General features: G+C 37.7%; 1 protein-coding gene across 4 annotated transcripts; it reads right to left on the reverse strand.

The window, feature by feature from the left end:
- Positions 1-82: 82 nt before the first annotated feature.
- On the reverse strand, positions 83-23,833 carry tmem259 (transmembrane protein 259). 4 transcript variants are annotated; one of them, XM_051676264.1, is made up of 11 exons: positions 22,808-23,833; positions 15,865-16,155; positions 14,506-14,614; positions 10,824-10,934; positions 9,283-9,405; positions 9,088-9,188; positions 5,305-5,362; positions 5,108-5,191; positions 4,368-4,500; positions 3,347-3,446; positions 83-2,681 (listed from the first exon to the last, which is right to left on the reverse strand). In XM_051676264.1, the coding sequence occupies exons 1-11, from the start codon at positions 23,027-23,029 to the stop codon at positions 2,001-2,003; spliced, it is 2,013 nt and encodes a 670-aa protein (XP_051532224.1). In that variant the 5' UTR covers positions 23,030-23,833; the 3' UTR covers positions 83-2,000. The 4 variants fall into 4 exon arrangements, with proteins under 4 accessions (XP_051532224.1, XP_051532222.1, XP_051532223.1 ...); XM_051676262.1 differs by having other exon boundaries at positions 14,452-14,614; XM_051676263.1 differs by having other exon boundaries at positions 15,859-16,155.
- Positions 23,834-25,188: the final 1,355 nt, after the last annotated feature.

Consider the following 25,188-nt stretch of genomic DNA (forward strand, 5'->3'; position numbering starts at 1 on the left):
CAGGTGTGTCCAAACTTTTGGCTGGTACTGTGTTTCTAGAACCAATAAGAGAAACACAAAATAACCACAAAAAGGTTCAGAGTGGAAATTAATTTAGTATCTTTATGCAGTTTTTTTTTTTTTTTTTTTTTTTTTTTTAACGTTACAGTTAAATACATTTGAATGAGACGAAATTTAGTTTATCACAGAACAGACTTTTTAAGTTTCTGTCTAGACGGCCTACAACACATCTAAACACTACAATCATCTGTTTCCTCTCGCAATGGCAAATCGGCACCAAAAAAAAAACAAAAAAAAAAACATTTGAGGAACTGATCGTAAAATCTTAGAAATCACTCTTTCAGAATTGGAATCCTTTATCGATCTGCACCTCACTAAATATTGCACAATTTGAAGGGGAAAAAAAAGGGCCTGGCTTTAACTTTTTTCATTTTGTTGCATAGCCTTTAAATGAACATCCTCCTCCCCCAATAATGTTATTCCATCCACACTCATGTCAAAGAGAGTGTATACAACAGATTCCTTTATTTGATCTCTTGGTTTACGGTGCATTTAGTGAAGGTAAATGTAGTCTTTTTCACACATGGTCATGAAGCTCAACAAATCTGTTCTGTCATCAGACAACCATTCTTTCTACAGTCCCTGAAACACACTGAACTTGAAATTGCTGCCTACATGTCAAAATTTCTATGCAAAAGCAGAATATGAAAAGACAACTGCCTCCCCTTGGTCAGTACTCTTGATGCGTTGCAATGCTTCGATACCGATTTAGCAAGACAGACGGAAATAATTCCTCACATCTGAACCACAAATACGGTCTGACCAGCACTGCTTTTGTCTGAAGAAATCTGTATCTTTTTTGTCTGGAAGATTAGAAATAAAATCTGTTAAAGAAGCAACACATTTACTCTTGGTTAAGTTGCTTTTATATCCCATGACAATTGTCTTGCTGGCTTTGAAGCCTCTGGTAAGGCTACTGACCCCAAAGTACTTCAGATGGAAATACTGGGTTAATATTTAGTTTTAGAAGCACAAGGCAAGCAATAACCTATACGCACCCTCTCTATTGAAGCCAGATTTGTGCAAAGACGACACGCCTGTCTACAATAACCACAAAAATCCTCTTTAAGAACAAATGTCTCTTGATGAGGAAGAACCACAAGAAATGACCTCTGTGAAACAGGACAGAGTTTTAAACTAGCACTTATTCAGAGAATATTCTGGGTATAATAATGTTGAAACTGGCTGCCAGCTTGCTCTAGCTCCACTTGTGCACTTCTTTTCAATAACAGTGCCACCAATAAACATCTGACCATCAACAGCTACTATCTCAGATCATACTTGGAACCCCATGGAAGGCCATGTTCTGGATTTCAAATTACGTAGTGAACATTTTGGAGGATCACTAGTGTCCAAGACCTGAACAAAGGTAGTGGGCCCTTAAAAAACATGAATACATTTGAATTTATTTCCACCACTATAAATAGGCAGCATTTTCCATTAGAGCAAGTCAATGTAATCATTAAAGAAATGGAAATAAAGGCAAAATAAAGCTTGCAAAAGCCAGATCACTGTTGTATATTCAGATCTAAAATGTATGAATGTCTCACGTGCTGGCCATTGATACCTGTAGCGCCCACATTTATAATCACAAAAAGTACCAGAATTATGCAACACATCACATTTGCAAGCTGAATACTTCTTGTATTCAAAAAAAAAAGTTTCAATCATTAAAAAAACAAAACAATCACATGTAAAGACTCTCCAAATGATCACATCCTCTCACATGGCATCATTTTGACAATTCAATAAGAATTTACTCTAGAGTCTGCTTCGGCCCTCCTCACGTTCCCGTCTGAGATTTTGAGGATGTAATTAGATAATGCTCCATCACAGCTTCTCCTCATGATGCCTTCTGGATTAATTTACACAGAGGGATGGTGACTAGAGCAAAAGGCTTAAATTCATTCATTCTGAACGGGAGCAATCTAGTGCATATCTCAAGCCGGGGTTGAGTGGGAGTCTGGCGAGCTTTCGTTTTCGTTCTCTGTCTTGCCGTCCCAGTCCGTGGTGCCCTTACACGTTTCTGCTACTTTGCAGTCTGTGTGTGAGGTCATTGAGGAGGAAGTGGGATCCGTTTCAGACTCTGTCAGGCCTCCTCCACCACCAGGGGGCTCCAGACCCTGAGAGCACTTTATATCTACTGCAGGAGTGCTGGCTGTGCTAATGTTCCCCTGGGTCTCTCCTGGTATGCTTGGACTTTGCAGCTCCAATGCAGCTGTGCTGGACGTTGGCGATTCCTGGATCCCTCCTGGCTCTAAGAGCGAGCCACCAAGGTGTGGAATAGCCAGAGCTTCTGGGCCAATGGCCATCTCGGCCATCCAGTCGAGGTCACTGATTGAGCTGGATGGGTCGATGGGCGGAGTGGGGTTTACCAAGCCGTTGTGGGGTTCGATCTGAGACTGGTCCTGAGCAGCTAGACCGTCCTGGCCGTTAGTGTTAGCGGCTGCATTAGCCTGGCCAGCAGGTGCTGCAGTGCTAGTGTTGTTGTTGAGATTGTCCTGCAGGGCCGTCTGGTTACCTTGACCCACTTGCTGGTTTTGAAGGAGCATCTCTTGGATCCGGATCTGCTGAAGAATTGCTGGCAGCTCGTAGTGGTGGAAAAAATAGATCATTGAGTGCTGCCGAAGACAAACACAAAGAAGCTCTTGAAGGACAAACAATTTCAGCTTACAGGCCATGAAATTTTTCAGTTACACTGCCGTTCAAAAGTTTGGGGTCACTTATTCTTTATTATATATATTTTTTTTCTTCACATTTTAGAATAATAGTAAAGTCATCAGAACTATGGAAAAACAGGAATGGAAGTACTGGAATTCTGTTGTGACTAAAAAAAAATCAAATACAATTTTTAGCATCTTCAAAGTAGTCACCCTTTGCCTAGAATTTGCAGAAATGTACACTTGGCATTTTCTCAACCAACTTCTTGAGGTATCACCCTGGGATGCTTTTTAAACAGTATTGAAGGAGTTCCCATCTATGCTGGGCACTTATTGGCTGATTTTCTTTATTATTCGGTCCAGTTCATCCATTTAAAAAAAAAAAAGTATTTTTTTTAATAAAATTTTATTTTTGGAATTAAATAAATTATTATGTTGGCACAATTATATTTTTGTCTACAAAAGTAATATCAAACATTTAAGCATAAGTCTTCAGATCAAAAGGTTTTTAAGATCATGTGAAACATTTCAGTCAAGTGACCCCAAACTTTTGAACGGCAGTGTACATAATAAAAAAAAAAAAAAAAAAAAAAAAAAAAACTTTCAAATAATACTCTTACTGATACCTGAATGAAGAGCCATGAGGTGACCAGAGCCAGGCTGCTGTACTGGCCATTAAAGCGGTAATGATATGCATAGAAGGCAAAGTGATACAGGTAAAAGAATCTGAAAAGCAGCACAAGAGATCCCTTAGAGAGGTTGCATCCACAGAGCCCCCGTTTATACCTTGTATTAAGATGCATTTTGGATGATGCTATCACAAGTGGGCAGTGCTAAATACAGGTGTAAACAGGGTCCAAAAAGTTTTCTGATCAGATCACAAAAACCACGTGTGGAAGTAGTCAAAAACGCATGCGACCACACTGCATTTGAGGTGTAAATGCTAATTCAACCTAGAGCATCACCCACTCATCTGTCACTCAACCACTGAGTTTTAAACTCTGCTGGTTGTGTGAGACTTTTAACAATCAGAACATTCAAAAAATCACATATATATATATATATATATATATATATATATATATATATATATATATATCAGCCCTAATGTACATTGCATGTAAACAATTATATATAAATAATTACTAATAATTCAGATAATTTAAATATACATTACATTATTGTGGAAGACACATAAAAAAAAGTATTAAAAAAAATACATTTAATTAGGCAATATAAAAGTTGCTTTAGAATGCAATATATTCTTACAATACACAGCATTGTTCAATGGAAACATCTAAAACCAACATGGAACCTCATTAATGACTTTGGAATGCTCTTCATAGGCAGCAACTCAAAAGTAGCGCTCCTCCCCAAAAAAAACCCAGGAGAATCAACATGCAATTGATTCCAATAGTTTGATGTTAGCAGGTTGTTAAAGTTGCAGTGCGTTCTGGGATTGCATATGATGATTTCTTAGAATTTGGCCAAAACAAGGTACTGTATCTTAGAAGGCAGTATAATATTACTGACTTTTGGAACAGCCTGTGTGTCAGGAGCATGCCTATGGTGTCTTAAAATGCTGTCTAGGTGGGCAGCTCACTTGAACTACCTGAAGAGCAGCACAAGAAAAGACTGGCAACATACCTTAGCCAATGGCGTTTGCTCGTGTTGGTGTGGCAGCAGATGGCATCATATTGGTCAGCCAACCAAACAATGAGGATAATGTAAAAGGCAGTGGTTGTGTCATTGAAAAACTCAGACATGATGGCCTCCATCCCTACAGACAGGGTCGAAAAGAAGCCATAAGCCATGGACCAAGCCTTTCATACAGACTTTTATTCATAAAACCAGAGTTCCCAAGCTTTTTGATCAATCAATTTCCATAACTTTCCACAAACAGTGGTTTCTAGCCTATGAATTATTTAAGAACCAAGCATAACTAGAAAAATATACATTCACTATATAAATTTCTGAAATTTCTACTTTTTCCATGACAGTGGGAACCCTGTAAAACATTTTCATTTGATATACAGTATAAAGTCATAAACTCATAATCAACTGGCAGTTATATACCTAATTTTTATTGCATTTTCCTCTTTTTATTTTTAAATTAAATATAAAAAGGAGAAATGGGAAAAAAAGTGGAAAAAATATACAGCAAAACAATGACAAGTAAAGCCAAAATATAAGATTATGTAAAAATAATCCTTTTGTATTTTAGAGTGGAACAATCAATAGTTCAGATTACATAAGGTACTCTGAGATTTACTTCTACAGGTTAACAGATCAGGCTGCAACCTGATTCAAGTGGATAGGAGACACTTACAGACACAAATGCAGGGCTTCAAAAGCACTCCAGATTACCAATAGTGAGCTTTACTTACCCACGAGAGCCAGGATGACAGTGAGGAGAGGGGCGGCAGGGAAAGCAATGGTCATATTCATCTCCAGCATCTGGAGAAGATCCACTGAACACAGAGGAAATCAGAGAGATTTTTACTGTGTGTTATGGACAGATCATGAATGTTATTGAAGTAGTGAAGATAAAGTCTAAATAAGTGTGAGGCTGACATGAACTTACCTATAAAGACGAAAATCTGGTGGTGTGAGTACCGCAGCAGCATAGACACGGAAAGAGTCTGAGAGAAAGAGGTCACAGTCAAAATATTTCTATTTGTTTTGTTGATGTATTTATGAAAACCTTAACCTCATGCAACCCCGCATCCACGTGTGGATGTTGTATTTTGGCTTTGCAATATGCAACGCATAATTTAAATGTATCTTAACCAACTGAATACTGTTCACAACACTCTACAGTCATTTAAGGGTTAAACTTCAGGCGTGTCACGTGACAACAGCATGACGTCGATTTCCGTGAAGCCCTAACCCTAATCCTAGGTAACGTTATCTTAGAGATGGAATCCAGCAAACGGCCGGCTCCCAGCACAACACCGACTCCAGCATAAACTCAGAGAAAGTATAAAATCAGAGAAGTGATCGAGGTCGAGCAAAAACTAGAGTGAACATCGGCAGGGCATTTGATTCCTGGAGGGACCTTCGTTCAGTTTTGGCGATCAAAACCGACCCTGAATTGGCATTCTTCTTATTGGACAAGTAAGCTTACATAACTGCAAAGCATGTGAAATATAGTTCCATAAGGACTGATCTGTGTAATTTTAGCTAACTTGATCTTGCCTGCACAGTAACTGTGATAAACAATGTTAATCTGTTACTATTCAGCAAGGTAAACTACAATAACACATGAATGCTAGACAATACTCAAGATAATGCAAAAAGACCCATTCATTAGTGTAACGTAACTTGGTTATACAGAAAATATATACATTCTATTATTATAAAACAATAGCGCATCAATATATCAAAATGACAGTTGTGATGGAATCACATCAATACTGAATTGTGTCAACATATTTATAATGTACAGTCTATTTTATAAACAGCTACTGTCATCATCCACCAATTTTAGCTAACAGCTATTGATAAAAATGGCTAGCTAGCTAACGCCAACATAGGCTATCGTATAAATGCAGTCAATGTTTCATGCAAAGAAAAGTGATTACTTCAAACTACAGTCTCGCATAGTCAGACCTATATCCACACTTTGTTTTAGCCCTGTTCCAGCACTGGAGAGTCAAATATAGTATACAGTCTCAAAGTTTGTAGTAAAACAATCATAACTGTGTAATTTTAATTATGCTACCTCATCTGTCAGCATAATGTCGGTGAATCACGTTCAGTCTCTTTGTATGTTACGTCACTGTTTTGGCCGATGCTCACTCGCTTCCCTATGGAGTGTGTGCACGAGCAACAGGTAGCTGGCTGCAGTTCACTTAACGGCCACAGGTATCATTAATAACAAGGGTTTCTGAATCTTACAACCTGCACCTTTAACATTAGTAAATGCATTCCTATATACTGTATTTACTGTGCATTTTCACATTGAGAATCAATGAGTTCATCCAAAAGCTGAAATATGTTGATTTCAGGGGCTTTATATGGAGAATGGATGAAAATAAGGTGCATTTCGAACTGTTCTGAGACCAGTGCAGACATACAGCACACTGGAGATTAAATCATTCACTAAATAGGGAGCAAGGGAGCATCTTATAGCTTTCAAGTGCATTCACTCCAAAAATCTGACCAAAAGTTCCATTTCAGGTTGCAGATGATGTTTGGACCACTCAACATGTTTGGCAGACATGGGACAATGGTAATCAGTACATAGATTCAATATTTTATAATGCTAAATTTTATTTTAACATGGTTGGCAGTGATTGGATGATGCTGGCCATTACTTTCAATCAGAATTATTTATTCAGCTTTATAGAAAATCAGCAGTAATGTCTGTAACGTCTCAAACACATGAATAACCAACACTCCTGGAAACAAAAACAATTTGATGATTAAAAAAAAAAAAAAATCTGACTTTCTATAGCTTGTTATTATTTAAAATTTCACAACCTTGTCCCACTGTCCACATCTGTGGACATCAAGTTTTAAGAAAACTATTTGCTCTAGAAATGTATTTTTTATTTTTTTGCTTGTTTAATAGGTGCTACTAGTTACAAATCAATAAGGGAAATGGAAAATGTATACAGTAGTTGGGTTGCCACGGTGTACGGTGTTACCGGTTTTACTCGGTACAAGGGAGAATATCGGTGTGAAAGTTTATATTGGGAAAAAGGGGGAAACATTATGAATGGAGCTTCCAATATCAATACAATAGCCTAATGAATAGAATAGCCTTAAATAAAGAATAGTTGCCTAATGAAGAGTTTGCAACCCATGATAAATGAACCTAAATAACGCACTGAAAACCAGATGTTCACTGCACTGACAGAAGACGTTTAATTGCAGGTAGCAAATATAATGTACATGGTGGGTAACTAAGACGTCTCGGATTCGGAATGACACAAGAAATGCTGTTAGACACACAGACACCCACTTGAAGAAACACTTTATTATTATTTTAAGAACAGATGACAGAAAAGTCATCTATTCTCATGTCTGATGCAATCTTTGTTTGGAGGTGTGCAGTCTCGTGGAACACGTGTATGTAAAGGTTTCTTACTCTTTCTTTGTTTCAGTCTTCTGAAAAAAATGTGCAAGAATAGTATCGTCTATGAGAATGCTGCAAATGTCCTCAGACCATCTCAGCTCAGGAGGTGCTCTGAGTTCAGTTCGCTTTATTTCCACAGAGCAGTTTGTTGAGAGCGCAACCCTGCAGGGTCACTTTATATATATATAATCTATACATCTGTGATTAAATCATAAAATAATACAAAAACACATTCACCTCGAACCATGATTTATATTTCAGTGATTATTATCATCATTGTAATTATTATGTTTACATTTATAATTGTTTTTAGATCTTAATTTGTATTAGTAATTTTCCGCCTGTTGTCATAGATGAATACTTGCGTGACGGTAAATGGAAATGTGGTTATATATGTTTTTTGTTTTTTTTACCACTTCATTATTTTATCTGCTATTTCATTTAGTTTAAAGTGCAATTTGAATTTAGAAATGTCTTTGGTTTTTAATTTTTTTAACTATATGAATTTAATTTTCAATGCAAAATCACTAAAGCAAGAATATTCACCATTCCTGATCAGCTGGGGGGCTGACGATGTAATTAGATATTGTGATCTTTTTTTTTTTTTTTTTATAAAAATATCGTGAATGTATTTCTTGCATATCACCCAGCCCTAGGAGGGAACAAAAAACATTTATTCACACACAAAGTAATTACCCTTCCGAAGCAGCTAAACTGGGTCCTGGGATCAAGCCAAGGGTAATAAAACACCAACATTAAACCCGCAACAACCCACAATAAGTGATGTATTTGCCCGGACAACAAAATACCTGACCAGTAGCCCATGATGGAGAGAATGCACGAATGAAGTAGGTTCATTGCCAAAGAGATGTTGCCCTTCACAACTGTTGAAAAGCCATCTTTCAAAAAGTTGAACAACACATTTTAATTGCACTTCATTTTTTTTTCCAGTTTCATTTGAATTTTTAGTGAAAATAAAAAATAAAGTTCAAAGTTTGAAATCAAGCTGCCTTGCATTATTGTGTAGGCAATTGCTTAACGAAAATTACCCCATAGTACCACTTAGCGTCCAACCATCGGTAAAACCGTGTTAGTCGGTTTGAACGTGAACACCGCACTGGTGTGAAATTATGACGTTGTGGCAATTCTACACAGTAGTCATGCTCCGGTCTCAGGAGGTTAATAGGTTTTCTTCAGCTTTCAGATCTTGAATGGATCATATGATCCATCACTAACAAACTCTCTAGAGTAAAAGGGCTACTACAGTAGAGGTAAAGTACTCACAAATATAACCATGATTACAAAGGCTGCCAGGTAGGAAGTACGGGCCATCCACATACTGACAAAACGGTAGTGTTCTCCAGACACCACGTTCCTCAGGAACCCTAAATACAAACAAATCATACTCTAACATAAACATTTACTGGTGTGCTGTCATTAAGGCATGTGCCCTGGCATAGCATCAAGGAAACAGCACACCTTTGTTTTCTTCATTCTCTGCTAAAGCCTTCACACTGGACATCAGGATGTCATCATAACCCAGGCATTCATCCAGGAGGAAGCGGCTGAAGCCATCTCCAAAGCACTGATCTTTCATGGGGTCTACAAACAGACCACAAACAGGTTACTACTTCGCAGTATGCCCAGATCGCTGTACACGTCTGCTGAAAATCGTGATCGTGCCTAGGAAACTGCAATGTCAAGATTTATAGTGAAAAAGGAGTTACATATTGGCCTGTTTCTCACCCAAAACCAATAAGTATCACTTCAGAAGACATGGATTAAACCACTGGAGTCTTATGGATTACCTTCATGTTACCTTTATGTCCTTTTTGGAGCTTGAAAGAGCTTGACCTCATTGACTTTATTGAATGGATATATTCACATCATATCTCCATTAAAATATATTTGTTTATGTTCCGCAGAAGAAAGTAATTCGAGTTTGAGACAGCAAGAGGGCGAATAATTGTTGAGAGAATTATCATTTTTAGGTGAATTAATTCTTTAAAGGGATAGTTCACCCAAAAATGAAATTCTCCCATTATTTACTCACCCTCATGCCAGATGTGCCTAATCCTAGATGTGTGTGACTTACTTTCTTCTGCTAAATACAAAGATTTTTAGATGAATATCTCAGCTCTGTAGGTCCTCACATTGCAAGTAGATGGTGATCAGACCTTTGTAGCTCCAAAAATCACAAAAAGGAAACATAAAAGTAATCCATATGACTCCAGTGTTTAAATCAGTATCTTCAAAACAATATAATAGGTGTGGGTGAGAAACAAATTTAAGTTATTTTTTTACTCTAAATCTTCACTTTCACATCTGAAAGTCAAATGTGGTGCCTGTTTATTTTCATTTTTACATCTGAAAGCAAAAGTGGAAATTTAGAGTAAAAAAGGACTTACATTCTGTTTCTCACCCACACCTATTATAATCACTTCTTAAGATATGGATTTAAAGATTGGAGTCATATGTATTACTTTTATTTTTCCTTTATGTGATTTTTGGAGTCTGATCACCATTCACTTGCATTGTATGGACCTACAGAGCTGAGATATTCTTCTAAAAAGCTTTGTTTGTGTTCTGCTGAAGAAAGTCATACACATCTGGGATGACATGAGGGTGAGTTATTGATGAGTGAATTTTCTTTTTGGGTGAACTATCCGTTTAAAGGAATTGGGATCCTTTCTTTAAAAGTCTGTCCATGTCTTTTTGCCATACAATGAAATTAAGTCATTAGACAAAGTGCTCATATGGCTTCAGAAGCGTTTATTTTTTTAGTCTGTTTGGAGCTTGATGGCCTGTAGTCACCATTTACTTTCATTATATGGCGAAAAGATGTGTGAAGACTGTTGATGTACCACAATGGCAAATTAATCAATTTCCTTATAAAAAATTAAGCATGAAATCTGTTTATCGCATGTGTATTTCCTGTGTTATAATGATATTCAATTAACATGAGAGCACTGTGGTATTTTGGAGTGTTTTGGCTGTGCTGGAGGGGGTGAGGTACTCACCCAGGGTCACCACCATGACTGGGATGTTGAGCCGCTGGCGTGTGGCCTGAGACAACCGCAGGAACCCGTACTCCAGAGAATATTCCACGATATACTCTTCTTGCGGCCACACTACACAAAAACAAAACATATAAGCATCAATAAATGCTGACAATGTTTCATTAATTTCACACATTATAAACCATTTCAAGGACTGTTCGTCATCTTAAGGAAGTGACATCTTTGTCTCTTGAACATTTCCGGCTAGTTGTCAAACTCATTCAAAACAACAGAGGGAGGCGCTTAATTCATAATGACTTTAACATTACTAACGTTAACACAATTGTAATAGAATATCATTATTAAAATGTGGACCATGTTGTTTGGTGGCTGGATGCTCCCTGGATGCCAGAAACGAATGGATATTAAAGCATTTAGATTGCCGAAAGAGCAACCACAAATGGACGCATGAACCGCTGTAGTGAAGCGAGACGTGCAGTAGATGTCCAGTACTAACTAGCACAACAAATGTAGCGCACATCTTATCTCTGGTAGGTGAACAAACTTTATGCCAACTAATTTTAAGTTTGATGGGTAGAGTTTAGTTGGCTAATTAAGTCAGAGTATTTCTTTATGGGCTCTAAAAGTGACTATAGATCGCCCCTATTATAATGAACGAAGCTGCGCAACTCATTTACATTTAGTCATTTAGCAGATGCTTTTATCCAAAGCGACAAATAAGGAACATAAGCAAAAGTCACACAAGTCAACAATATCTTCAGTATCGCACTGCAAAGTTTTCAAAGTAGCTGGAGTGGTAGAAAAGCTACTGCAGAAAGAGACACACAAAAAAGTTTATATATATATAAATTACCTTGTCTGCAAGTCACATGCTTACAGCATTAACAACTTCATTGATTATAATAGGAGTGATCTAATATTCCCGAGCTTTATGCTCAGGAAATAATTGTGAGCATCTAAACTATGATACACTCTCATCTCCTCTCTCGTGTAGACATGCTCAGTATCAACAACACGTCTGGATGAGTTACTTCAAGTAAACGTTTGATATTCTTTGAGAAAAATAGTTGAGAGTCTTATTGAAAGGATCCAATAATGACAACTCATTGTTTATTTTCAGTTTTTGCACATATCTTGTTCTGTTTTAGCTAGACTCTAAAAGTACAAGCTAGTAATTTTATTTTGACAGTCCTGGGTTATAAAAATGCAGCTACCGGAAATGCTTCAGGGCAAGACATGCGCAGAAGCGTTTTAATTCCTTTAGCCCCGTTCACAGATGCAGTGACTTCCAGCGTCAAAGCGACCACATTAATAGTCAATGAGCGCTGACAACTTCCGGTGACTAGATGTGGCCGTGGGGAGCAACACAACAATATTGAGAAAAGTTTAACTTTATGCAAATAAGGAGTGGGAGGGGGGCACCTTACCCTAGGGGGGCACCAGAAACTCCATCGGCTGCTTTTCCTCGCATTTAATACGTTATATTTGGTCAAAATGACCAAAATACACTAACCCTAATTTCCAACAGAATATCCCACCTTCTCCTCCACCAAGTACTGTGAGTAACTTCTAATACTTGTGATAAGTCATTGAAAGCATTGTATTAAAAAAAAAAAAAAAAAAAAAAGAGTGCAATTAAATTAAGAAAGCAAATCTCGTTGGGCCTGGGTAGCTCAGCGAATATTGACGCTGACTACCACCCCTGGAGTCGCGAGTTTGAATCCAGGTTGTGCTGAGTGACTCCAGCCAGGTCTCCTAAGCAACCAAATTGGCCCGGTTGCTAGGGAGGGTAGAGTCACTTGGGGTAACCTCCTCGTGGTCGCGATTAGTGGTTCTCGCTCTCAATGGGGCACATGTTAAGTTGTGCGTGCATCGCGGAGGGTAGCATGAGCCTCCACATGCGGAGTCTCCACGGTGTCATGCACGACGAGCCACATGATAAGATGAGCGGATTGATGGTCTCAGAAGCGGAGGCAACTGAGACTTGTCCTCCGCTACCCGTATTGAGGTAACCGCGCCACCATGTGGACCTACTAAGCAGTGGGAATTGGGCATTACAAATTGGGAGAAAAAGGGATAAAAATGTTTTTTTTTTTTTAAAGAAAGCAAATCTCTCAAATATTTAAACATCAACATCCTATTGGTCGGCCAGAGGAACCTCAGAGCAGTCTTGTCTGTATGGGTTGGTTATCAGGCTTAAACTGACAACAAATAATACATAAGGTTTGGAAACGGCATCAATTTGTATCCTAATAAACAGTTTTGCTCATAAGTTGACATGCACTTTGCAGAATCTGTGTGATGTTTAGCATTTAAAAATAAATAAAAATCAATCATAGAACTGGCCTTTTTTATTTATAAATATTTACTACTGCCCTGCATAATAGATATTTAAGTATATTACACAATACAAAATAATAAATGAAATTACCCACATTATTCTGTTCAATCATTTTCACACCTTTGGTTCTTAAAATAAATATTCAGGTTCAATACAAGTTAACCTCAATCAACAGCATTTTTAGCATAATGTTAGTTGCCACAAAAATGTCTTTCGACTAGTCCTCCCTTTTCCTTAAAGCAAAAATCGAGGTTACAGTAAGGCACTTACAATAGAAGTGAATGGGGCCAATCCGTAAATGTAAAAATACTCACTGTTTTAAAAGTATAGCCACATAAAATAAAATGACAATTTAAAAAACTTTTAACAGAAGAATTAATAATAAATAATCATATTAATAATGGCTTTTATAAATTAAAAGCTTCACATTTCTGGGTTTAAACCCTTCAAAAATTGGCCCCATTCACTGTAACTTAGATTTTTGCATAATCAAGTTTGTGGTAATGCTTTCGATTGAGTTCAAAATATTCCTTTAATATGGTGTCTTCTCCTTGATCATCAATGGCTTAATGAGTATGCAGGGTACAGAATTTTACTATACTCCCACCAGCCACAGAGGCCTGTGAATTCCAAATATTCCAGCCACTTTTATTTTCCAATTAAATATATCTAAGAAAACTCACAATACATTATGAGTGGCAACCTGGATCTGAACATCATTGAGATGTAGGGGAGACCTCAAAAGTGCAGAACATGCAAGGAAATCAAAGAACGTACAGTACCAGGAAGCTTTTTGTCAAAAACAGTAGACACCTTCACTGTCCAGGACAAACCAAAGACAAGCACAACAATCACAAAAGATTACAAACAGTCACTGATGCTCAAGGAGGCAACACATGATATTTATAACCAAGAGTATGCTTACGTTTGAACAGCACCAATTGTGTTAAGCTATAATTTATTTCATTCTTATTTTCTTCAAAAGATGAAGATCTTGCAGATTCTGCAAGGGGTGTGTAAAAATGAGCAGAACTGTATCCTGGGTGTGCTTCACAGACATTCATTCTCATATCAGGCCATGATGATTGATTCTGAAGCCATGTGACATAGCAGACGTGACCTCCGGAAAGGGTTAGATAAAAAATGGGAACAAAGAAAATCTGACCAAGGGAAGTGAGGAGGGCTGCATTGGATGGAGGGAGGGAGGTGAGAGGGAATTCATTTACAGGGGAGAAATTGAAGGAGTGCAACAATGGCTACGGGGTGGGGCGTATTTGAGATGTTTACCTGCTCGAGTTAGCATCTCAATCTCGGAGACAGTCTCCCTCAGCGGCTGCATACCTTTAGAGGGGGCCTGGCTGAAGGACAGATCCTGTGATTCATTCAGGCTGGAGCCCGGAACACTGCCGCTCATCGATGGATTCAGACGTGGCTCTATGTCCAGCTCAAACTGCATAGGTGGGTGGGTGGGTGAGTGAGAGAGAGAGAGAGAGAGAGAGAGAGAGAGAGAGAGAGAGAGAGAGAGATTAGGCACACTGACTAAGAATGATCTGGAGTGGGATCTGTCAATTTGGTCACACTAGATCAAAAAAAATGTAATAATCTCCTCACAGCTCTTTTCCATACAACAGTTCATAGCAGTGTTTCCTGCACCACCAACGCATGCAGCACAAAAATATTTATATTTCAGCTGAGTTGTGAGTTTGCAGCCTAAATTGAATATTATGAGATAAAAAGAGCGTGTACCATGAAATAAAGCCATTCTGTTGTGTTTGCTGGCTGTACTTAAAAACAAACATACTGTACAATGCGACTAGTGTAGCCCGATTCACAAACAAATGACTCTTTTAATCAATCGCTACACACAACTCAACAAGGTTATATCAGTTTTAATCAGTCTAAAAAATCTTTTACTGAATGAACTCACTAAATCAGCCAGAGCAGGTACCAAATTAACATCTGACTTGAACCACAAGTCTTTAACGTCCGACTTGAAAATGAATCAAGAACTGGTTCATGAAACTTCAATCAGTCATTAAATTTGTCATTCATATGACAGTGAAGTTAATAGTTTTTTTTTTTTTTTTTTTGTAATAGGTGATATTTTTTTATTTGAAATAAAATATAAAAAAATGTAAAATATTATTACAGACTGCAAAAGCCTAATACTGTAAGAAACACTGGTTCATAGTCCAACAGAAATCATGTTACAAGTTAAGCAGGGTTTTGTGTGAGAACAGACCAAAATATAACTAATTTTTCACTATAAATCTTGACATTAGCAGTCTTCTTGAAGATCATGATTGCAAGCTTGATTACACCTCCTAGCGCCATCTAGCACTTTGCTCATGCGTCAAGCACTAGGAAGTGTTATCGTGCTTGAAATCATGATCATGCTTAGAAGCTGCATTGGCAAGACAAACAGTGAAAAAGGAGTTACATTTTGGTCTGTTCTCACCTAAAATCATTTGGATCACTTCAAAAGACATTGATTAAACCACTGGAGTCCTATGAATTACTTTTCTGCTGCCTTTATGTGTTTTTTTGAGCTTTTGAAGTTTTGGTCACTATTCACTTGCATTGTATGGACCTATAGAGCTGAGCTATTCTTCTAAAAATCTTCATTTGGGTTAACTATTTCTTTAATACCTAGATCTCAATCCTTGTTTTCTACTTCCTGCGTAATAAACTGACCCGTACTGTGCTGTTGTCGAACATGTCTATGGTCATCTCCTCCTCCTCTTCAGTGTCTGTCTGAACAACTGGCTGTCTGGCTTCACTTCCGTCCTCTTCTGGTTCCTTCACCAGTCCCTGGATTCCCTCCGTCTCATAGAACTGCAGGAAGATGGGTGCTCGACTGGAGTTGCGCTGGATCTCTACACGCAGGATGCCGTCACGGGGCCATTTCTCCCGCACGTGCTCCAGGCAGTTGATTGGTGAACGTGAGAAGGCGATGTGGATGTAGGCCAGGATGAAGAGCATAAACAAGGCCTTCCAATCAGATCACAAGACATTATAGTGAATAAAAACAAAACTGAGCAAACAAACAACAGTTTAAGCAATACAGGTATATGAAACAAACAGACCACTCCTTTTCGATTAAGACAGAGTTCTTCCTAACCAGTACTCAGCCATACTCAATATTAGGTATCCTTGACAGTCATTTTACCATGTTATTATGATTTTAGTTTATTTGTTGAAAGTATCAAAGGAAAAAATATGATTATTGCTGGAGAGACCTTTGATATTTGAGCTAGTTCTCTTATATCCCACTACCATTGTCACCCTAAATATTTAGACCTAGAGCTGTTTACTTAAAGCAGATGTGATTTTTTCAATATTAATACACCTTCTCCTATCCCAGCTTAATATGCAAAGACAACGATATATCGGTTATTAATGGGTTGACTCCCCTGAAATGTGTAAACACTGTAGCTCTTTTGGGGTGGCACTATCAAGGACAACATTTGGAAAACTTGTTTGAAAACTATATATATATATATATTTGCAATTCTGAACTGTAGATTTACATGTCAACAACTTCTGAATACCTTCATTCCTGTGGGCACCTGTTGGCTTCTGAACTTATGATTGAGTAATGATTGGCATTCAACTGCAGTTCTACTGGGGTGTTTCCAAGAAGATTAGGTGTAGACTTGAATTTCAAGTATACACTCTCAAGTAGTTATAGACTGATATAAAGTATGGCCATTTCGAGATCATCGGCATTTGTAGAGAACAATGACACATGGTAGTGCTTATTGTGTGGTAACTTGTGTCAGTTCCTAAAAGCCAAAGTTCAGTTGTCCACATTCCTGATCGCTCCTCGCACAGTATGCGTGACACAAATTAAGTAATAAGCACAGTCTGCACGGACTGTCCTCATGCATCCTCGACACATGGACAGGGCTCGTCTTTGCGCATCGTCGGCGCATGCGCCTGCCGTTAACTGTAATAAAAGAGTTTCACAAAGCAGTCATTTCGTATTCACTCTCAGTAAATATATACTATGAAAGGCAATGAGGTTGGCCGGGCACGATCCAATATGGAACGCAGAAAAACAAAGTATACCTGGGCCTTATGTCTATGGACATTGCACATTTCCATTTATCAACATTTTTTTGGTGAATCTGGAGTAGAAATTTTGTGAAATAAATGTTTAAGCAATTTTATGCATATCTTCTTTGCTAACTGAAGTTAAAGGGATACTTCAAAATTTTAATTCTCTCATGATTTACTCACCCTCCTTGCGTCCCAGATGTGTATGACTTTCTTTCTTCTGCTGAACACAAATTAAGGTATTAAGAGGAATTCTCAGCTCTGTAGGTCCATACAATGCAAGTGGATGGGTGTCAAAATGTTGAAGCTCCAAAATCCACATAAAGGGAGCCAGGGGTGTAAAGTAATTAAGTAAAAATACTTAAGTATTATTTTGGGGGATTTGTACTTTACTCAAGTGCCATTTAAACTGAATACTTGTACTTTTACTTAATTACATTTCCAAAGAACAAAATAGTACTTTTTACTCCTTACAAGTTTATTTAAACTTGACAAGTATTCATTACATTTTTGCAGACTATTTTCTTTCGTCTTACTTGACTGAAGCCACCTTTTCACTGCATCTGACAAGCGACAGATAACAGACCAGAGGACAGTCATTTCAAATGGAGTGTCACACGGTGGCTGTGTGGAGTTCCGACCATCTGCAGAGGTGGAATTCGATCTGATTTGAGCTTCGGATACATTGAAATATTTGTGCAATTAGAGCGTGTGACTGCCCGATTGAATGTGATGTATTCATTCAAAACTATGACCACAAAGTGAGAAACACTGACGATTTTGGTTGTTACTTCAACAGACTGGACAGTTATAAAGTAAAACATTATCATTCACGTTGGAAATATTATATATATATATAACAAAAGGCTTTTGTAATTAAATATATACATGTCATTTATTTCTACATTTGTCTTCATATTTAAATCATGTCTATGAATTTCTATACCCTATTTGCTGAATTATTGTTGTTGTTAGGCAACTATTAATTAAAATAACTATAAAGCCAGCAATGATAATGATAATAAAAATAAAGAAATATGAGTAAATATTAATTATGAATTTTATTAAATTCATCCATCTGCTCAACAGCAAAGTTTGGTAGAAAACCTCAGAAAACAATTCACAAAACCAACAACATTACAAAATCATTAGAATTTATTTTTTTTCCTCTATGTCTCAAGGGGGTGGGGGCTCTGATATTGCAATTCGTGAGTGCCTTCTTCCATGCAATGAACATTGCGTGACTGTGAAAACAAATTATGTTGTTCATTACACGTCTCAGGGCAGTTCCGAAGTGAAATTTCAACTGTGTGGTGCTAAAAGCGAGTGAAATGTTCTCCCGAACATTTTTAAGGTCAATGCTCTTTTGAGATTTAAATCAATAAAACAGACCTCCCTAACCTAAACCATAAACCTAACCGATAGTGACAGAAAAAGCAAATGTGAGATGAAAAATTAAATTCACTTCATTTGGTGGTGCTTCTATGACACTTTGGGCTCACGTCGACTCGCATGCCATGCTCTTCAGGACTCATACCCCAGCCCTTTACATCATAAATGCAACGCACTATCAGTTGAGCTACCGCATAATTTGACCACACTTGAACAAACTTGTAAATGTAGTTGGATATATAATGCAAATGTTAAAATGAGTTATGCGCTATAGTATAAGTTTTTATATGTCATAAGACAGCATTGTGTGAAGAACAGAGCGAAAAGTAAGTCTTTATGAACTGATAATCTGCCGTTTTACCTGTGATTTGAGTGAAAGGGAATAAAAGTAATTGCTATTGTAGCGTCTCTAGTGTTTCAGAAAATTGCCATGTTACGTACAACAGGCCACATAAAAATCATTCTGAAAAAATGTAGTTATTATAACGTTTCTATAACCAGGTTGCGAATGTCACTGGGGGAGAAAGAAATATGACGGACGTTGGCGACAGTAAAAAGGTGACTTAAACCAGTTGAATTTAACAACATTCTCTCTCACACAATATCCTCTCTTGATTTCATTCTAGCTAGAAAAAAAGTTACTTTTTACTTTTTTAATACTTAAGTACAACGTAATTTAATAACTTTTTTACTTTCACTCAAGTATGTTTTTAGCTAGATACTTGGACTTTTAATTGAGTAAAATTTTCACCCAGTATCCATACTTTCACTTAAATATAATATCTGAGTACTTTTTACACCCCTGAAGGGAGCATAAAAGTAATCCATATGACTCCAATAGTTAAATCCATGTCTTCAGACAGGATATGATAGGTGTGGGTGAGAAACAGATTAATATTCAAGTCATTTTTTTTATCATAAGTTCTCCTCCCTGCCCAGTAGGGGCAATATGCACAAGAATGTGAATCACCAAAAACAGAAGGAGAAAGTGAAAGTGAAGGAAAAAGGACTTAAATATTGTTCTGTTTCTCACCCACACATATCATATCGCTTCTAAAGACATGGATTAAACAAACACTTCAAAATTTTAACACCCATTTACTTGCATTGTATGGACCTACAGAGCTGAAATATTCTTCTAAAAATCATAATTTGTGTTCTGCAGAAGAAAGTAAGTCATACACATCTGAGATGGCATGAGGGTGAGTAAATGATGTGAGAATTTTCCTTTTTGGGTGAACTAAACCTTTAACATTAAATAGTGTTCGAAACCCATTTTACTTCTGTAATGTGATGTATTTCCAAGTGAAACAGGATATTCATCGAGAAAAAAAAAAGTTGTGCATGACTTGATTTCATCCAAGGAGAATTTATTGAATCTTGGAAAAATGTCTGTTACATAACAGAATAGAGCCAAACCTTTGCAAGGCAGGGACTGAAAAGTATGAGGGCTTGGTGATGTCAGCTGAAAAGGAAAGTTGTTTCAGAGGTGAAGTCAGTCATTACATTTTAATGAAATATTATGAAGTCAAACTTGTTTTTGCTTTGGAATTACATGCACTGGTGAATATAGTGTAACAGTCTGGTTCCGTAAGTAAAATCCCCATTCATTTATTCCATAGGCGAACTGATTTTTACCGATAACTTGCAAACCTTTAAAGACAGACCTACCGTGAGCTCCGAGGTTGTTCATCAACGGTATATGCTTCTGTTGAAGCCACCAGTCTGTTTATTTCAAGTTCAGTATTTTAAAATAGCATTTAATAGTGCTGTTTCTGGTGAATACCTACACTACCCGTGGTCCAGCAGAGAAAGATCCACTAATCAGAGAACTGTGGCAAAGTAAGCCCACCAAACAAGCCCGGAAGCGACCGCCTACTCCCATGACGCACTGTGAATGCCGCAGACGAGTCGCTCTCCCTTCACCGTCAAACTAATTATATATTTGTTTATATTGGAATATTTCGCAATAATCAAACTACATTGTTTCTGTACATATAATCAATAACCTAAAATAAACAGTTTTAAATATTTCCATCATTTTACATTCAATCACATCATTCGCAATGCTTCATGGGATTGTAGTTCGTGCCCTTGTGAAAGACGGTAAGTACACAGTTTTGTACCTTGTCTTTTTGTCCGATTTTCAAATACTTTTTGCTTCAAAACAAAGTTTGTAATGTTGTGATTCACCTCGGAGGTGGTTGGTTTGGTTCATGGCTTAGAACTCTTTTATTAAGGATTTTATTAAAAGTCTATTGAAGTAATTAATGGGAAAAATACTTCCAGAACACAGGCGGGGTGGGGGGTACATTTTAAATTAATGTTGTCTTTGAGATGTTTCTGTTGCTTATTGGCAACAACCAAAGTGATTGGTGGGGAGGGTTGTTGCCAAATATACAGTTGTGCTCAAAAGTTTGCATACCCTGGTAGAAATTTGATTTTGAAAATATAACTGATCATGCAAAAAAAACTGTCTTTTATTTGAGGATAGTGATCATATGAAGCCATTTATCATTACATAGTTGTTTGGCTCCTTTTTAAATCATAATGACCACCCAAACGGCCCTGATCAAAAGTTTACATACCCTTGAATGTTTGGCCTTGTTACAGACACACAAGGTGAAACACAGAGGTTTAAATGGCAATTAAAGGTTAATTTCCCACACCTGTGGCTTTTTAAATTGCAATTAGTGCCTGTGTATAAATAGTCAATGAGTTTGTTAGCTCTCACGTGGATGCACTGAGCAGGTAAGATACTGAGCAATGGAGAGCAGAAAAGAACTGTCAAAAGACCTGCGTAACAAGGTAATGGAACTTTATAAAGATGGAAAAGGATATAAAAATATATCCAAAGCCTTGAAAATGCCAGTCAGTACTGTTCAATCACTTATTAAGAAGTGGAAAATTCAGGGATCTCTTGATACCAAGCCAAGGTCAGGTAGACCAAGAAAGATTTCAGCCACAACTGCCAGAAGAATTGTTTGGGATACAAAGAAAAACCCACAGGTAACCTCAGGAGAAATACAGGCTGCTCTGGAAAAAGACAGTGTGGTTGTTTCAAGGAGCAAAATACGATGATACTTGAACAAAAATGAGCTGCATGGTCGAGCTGCTAGAAAGAAGCCTTTACTGCGCCAATGCCACAAAAAAGCCTGGTTACAATATGCCTGACCACACCTTGACACGCCTCACAGCATCTGGCACACTGTAATTTGGAGTGACGAGACCAAAATAGAGCTTTATGGTCACAACCATAAGTGCTATGTTTGGAGAGGGGTCAACAAGTCCTATAGTGAAAAGAATACCATCCCCACTGTGAAGCATGGTGGTAGCTCACTGTTGTTTTGGGGGTGTGTGAGCTCTAAAGGCACGGGGAATCTTGTGAAAATTGATGGCAAGATGAATGCAGCCTGTTATCAGAAAATACTGGCAGACAATTTGCATTCTTCTGCATAAAAGCTGTGCATGGGACGCTCTTGGACTTTCCAGCATGACAATGATCCGAAGCACAAGGCCAAGTTGACCCTTCAGTGGTTACAGCAGAAAAAGGTGAAGGTTCTGGAGTGGCCATCACAGTCTCCTGACCTTAATATCATCAAGCCACTCTGGGAAGATCTCAAACATGCGGTTCATGCAAGACGACCAAAGACTTTGCATGACCTGGAGGCATTTTGCCAAGACGAATGGGCAGCTATACCACTTGCAAGAATTTAGGGCCTCATAGACAACTATTACAAAAGACTGCACGCTGTCATTGATGCTAAAGGGGGCAATACACAGTATTAAGAACTAAAGGTAAGCACACTTTTGAACAGGGGTCATTTCATTTTTTTCTTTGTTGCCATGTTTTGTTTTATGATTGTGCCATTCTGTTATAACCTACAGTTAAATATGAATCCCATAAGAAATAAAAGAAATGTGTTTTACCCGCTCACTCATGTTTTCTTTAAAATGGTACATATATTACCAATTCTCCAAGGGTATGCAAACTTTTGAGCACAACTGTATAATGCGGATGATGACCAGCATCCATCCTCAAGTTTAATGGTCTTTACACCAATTACAGAACAAACCAGATATTCATTAACACACACATCTTTAGGTCAAACTGAGAGTATTTCAGGGATTTTGGGGATGGATAAACACACACTGTCTGCAAACATCAGAAAAATTACAAGCCAAATCTCACCTTTAATAGAACCAGGAATTCAAATATTCGTCTGAAGGATGGAGGAAACAGTCTGGCATATGTGACTGCCATCTTAAAGAATAATGCGTGAAAAAGTCTGTCCCTCACGTTGATCAGTGGGTTCTGATTCATTGCAGGATTCCGGATCCGGTTCGGCCCTCCATTATTGTTGTTAATCAGTGGGACGTTGTTGTTGTTCAGATTTCCCTGGTTGTCGGACATGGTGGTCACAGTACAGTAACTTGATAAGGAGAAAGACCTATTTAGGTCAGGCAGACGGGAATGTGCGTAGATCCAGATGAGCGGGCCGATCGCACAGCATCAGCAAACCCTGATGATGGTCCTGGTTTTCCAAAACGGGACTGATTTTCAGATATCACTACAAAACTCTCTAATAAATGCTGGACTTTGTTACAGGTGGTAGTGGGCAAGGCTGCCTCTGCTTTTATCATTTCATAACCTCACAAACAAGCAATTCACTAACGAATCGGAGCCTTTTACACATCTGGTGACCATGTACACCATATACTGTAAGATCACATGAACATGCCAGGCTGTTAAAGTCTGTTTTATACGCTATTTGTCCCGAAGATGTAACTCAGGCCTCTTGCATCTCCACTGGCAACACAATCAAACTAGCTAAACCTGCTAACTCATACATTAATAACCACAAATACCAGCTATTTATCAATCTAACCACATTTGCTCGTGGTTGGAAGTGGTAGCTGGCACAGACTGGACATCTGAGAGTTTAAACTGAAGGAAATTGGAACATCACGTCTGCTAATAGTGGTAAGCTAACAAGTTAGCCGAGCTTCCTCTGAAGAACCCGTATGTTCAATTTACTTCTCACCAAAACACCCCTAATAACTCCCATATGCAAACACTCTTCGATTAAATAAAGCCTCAGATACTGGGAGATATCCCGCCAGAGCTATCCAATTGTCGCGACGAAAACCTCTCTTACCGATTGTTTGTTTACAGCACCATTTTCCAAAGCAGAGCGGACTTGGGAGCAGATTCAAGAAGCCCTTAATGAGAGAAGAGTTTCCACTCTAGACCCGTTTCCTGGTTCAGCCAAATGACGGCGAGTCACATGATTTCTGACAAGCAGTAGAATAAATCCACATAAATTAATGTGATACAAAGAAACTTAAGTACTTTTTCTGACATACAATTTCAAATTAATAATTTGACGTTTTAATTCATATTTTAAATCTCGTTAAGATGTTTCATTTCATTCCAGTAACAAGCCCAAGTAGTGCATTTTTATGAGTAACAACTATACTAGTACCAAGTATTTCCTCTAGCTCCCCTTAATAACGCTATTATGTTTCTGTAGCAGTGGCGAAACGCCTCAATAATCACTGAATTACATTTTCATTGAATCTCGTTAATGAAGAGTGGAAGGGCTAGCCAGTAAAACTGCTACGGTACGTGTCACACGGTTAGCGCAAGCCATTTGTTAAAGCCAAGAGATTCAAGTTCATCCAAATAATCATAATAATGTCATTTTTGCTCTTATACTAAAATACAGTTATAAATAGGCTATATGATGCGTTGGAATTCCTTTTCTTGAAAAAGTGTGGTTATTATTACCCCAAAAATATCTAATCCAAAATAGGATCTACAGTAGCCTACATAAAATATTTAATAAATCAAAATATAATGAAATTAATTTTTAAACAAGCTTACAATGTTGTTTATTTGTCTAATGTCTGTCAAATCCACTTGTAAAAAAATGTAAATACATATCTCAAGTACATACTTACACTGAAACCTAGGGGCATGAATGCATCATCGTGCATACACAGTAGTTTTCAGTTACAGATGCCATTGTAGAAATTCACTAATCGCAGTCAGCCATGAATCCATGATTAACTTAATAATCCATAAGTGAAAGTGTCCAATAACAGGGTGTTTACTGAGGTTAAGCGAGTAGTATTTGGCTAGTCATGTGATTTTAACATGGCGGACCTCATTAGGGGACCCTCTCCATGTAGATTTAAGCAGCTTTTATAAGGTTACCGATTTGATTGGAGTGTTCATCTCATGTGAGTAGTCATGATTTTATACACAGGCCTATATTTAAAAATTACAATTCATTTCTTATAGGGGTCATGGCACAAAGAATCACATTTTTCTTAATCTTTTGGCATATAAGAGGTTGTTGTACTTTAAAAACGTACTGTAAGTTTCAGAACTCAAAACTTGCTCCTCATTGCAAAAAGATCATTTGTTGATAGCAAGTTATAGAAAATACAGTTTCTATATTTCTCAAAAATGCATCAAAATGTGAATCCAAGCAAGTCAATTGGAATCTGAAATAATTATAGACAATAACTCTTCTTACCTTTCATACTGTGTATGTTAGTCTGTTT

Source organism: Myxocyprinus asiaticus, chromosome 37, assembly GCF_019703515.2.
Source record: "Myxocyprinus asiaticus isolate MX2 ecotype Aquarium Trade chromosome 37, UBuf_Myxa_2, whole genome shotgun sequence".
Classification (NCBI taxonomy): Eukaryota; Metazoa; Chordata; class Actinopteri; order Cypriniformes; family Catostomidae; genus Myxocyprinus; species Myxocyprinus asiaticus.

Bases quoted from the DNA above. Each gene is read 5' to 3' on its own strand.
- tmem259 (XM_051676261.1), bottom strand. From the start codon at position 23,029: ATGTCCGACAACCAGGGAAATCTGAACAACAACAACGTCCCACTGATT. The intron at 10,935-14,451 runs GTAAACATCTCA...GTTTTTGTGTAG, and splicing joins TGAGATGCTAACTCGAGCAG to TGTGGCCGCAAGAAGAGTAT. The intron at 9,406-10,823 runs GTGAGTACCTCA...GTCTGTTTGTAG, and splicing joins AGTCATGGTGGTGACCCTGG to ACCCCATGAAAGATCAGTGC.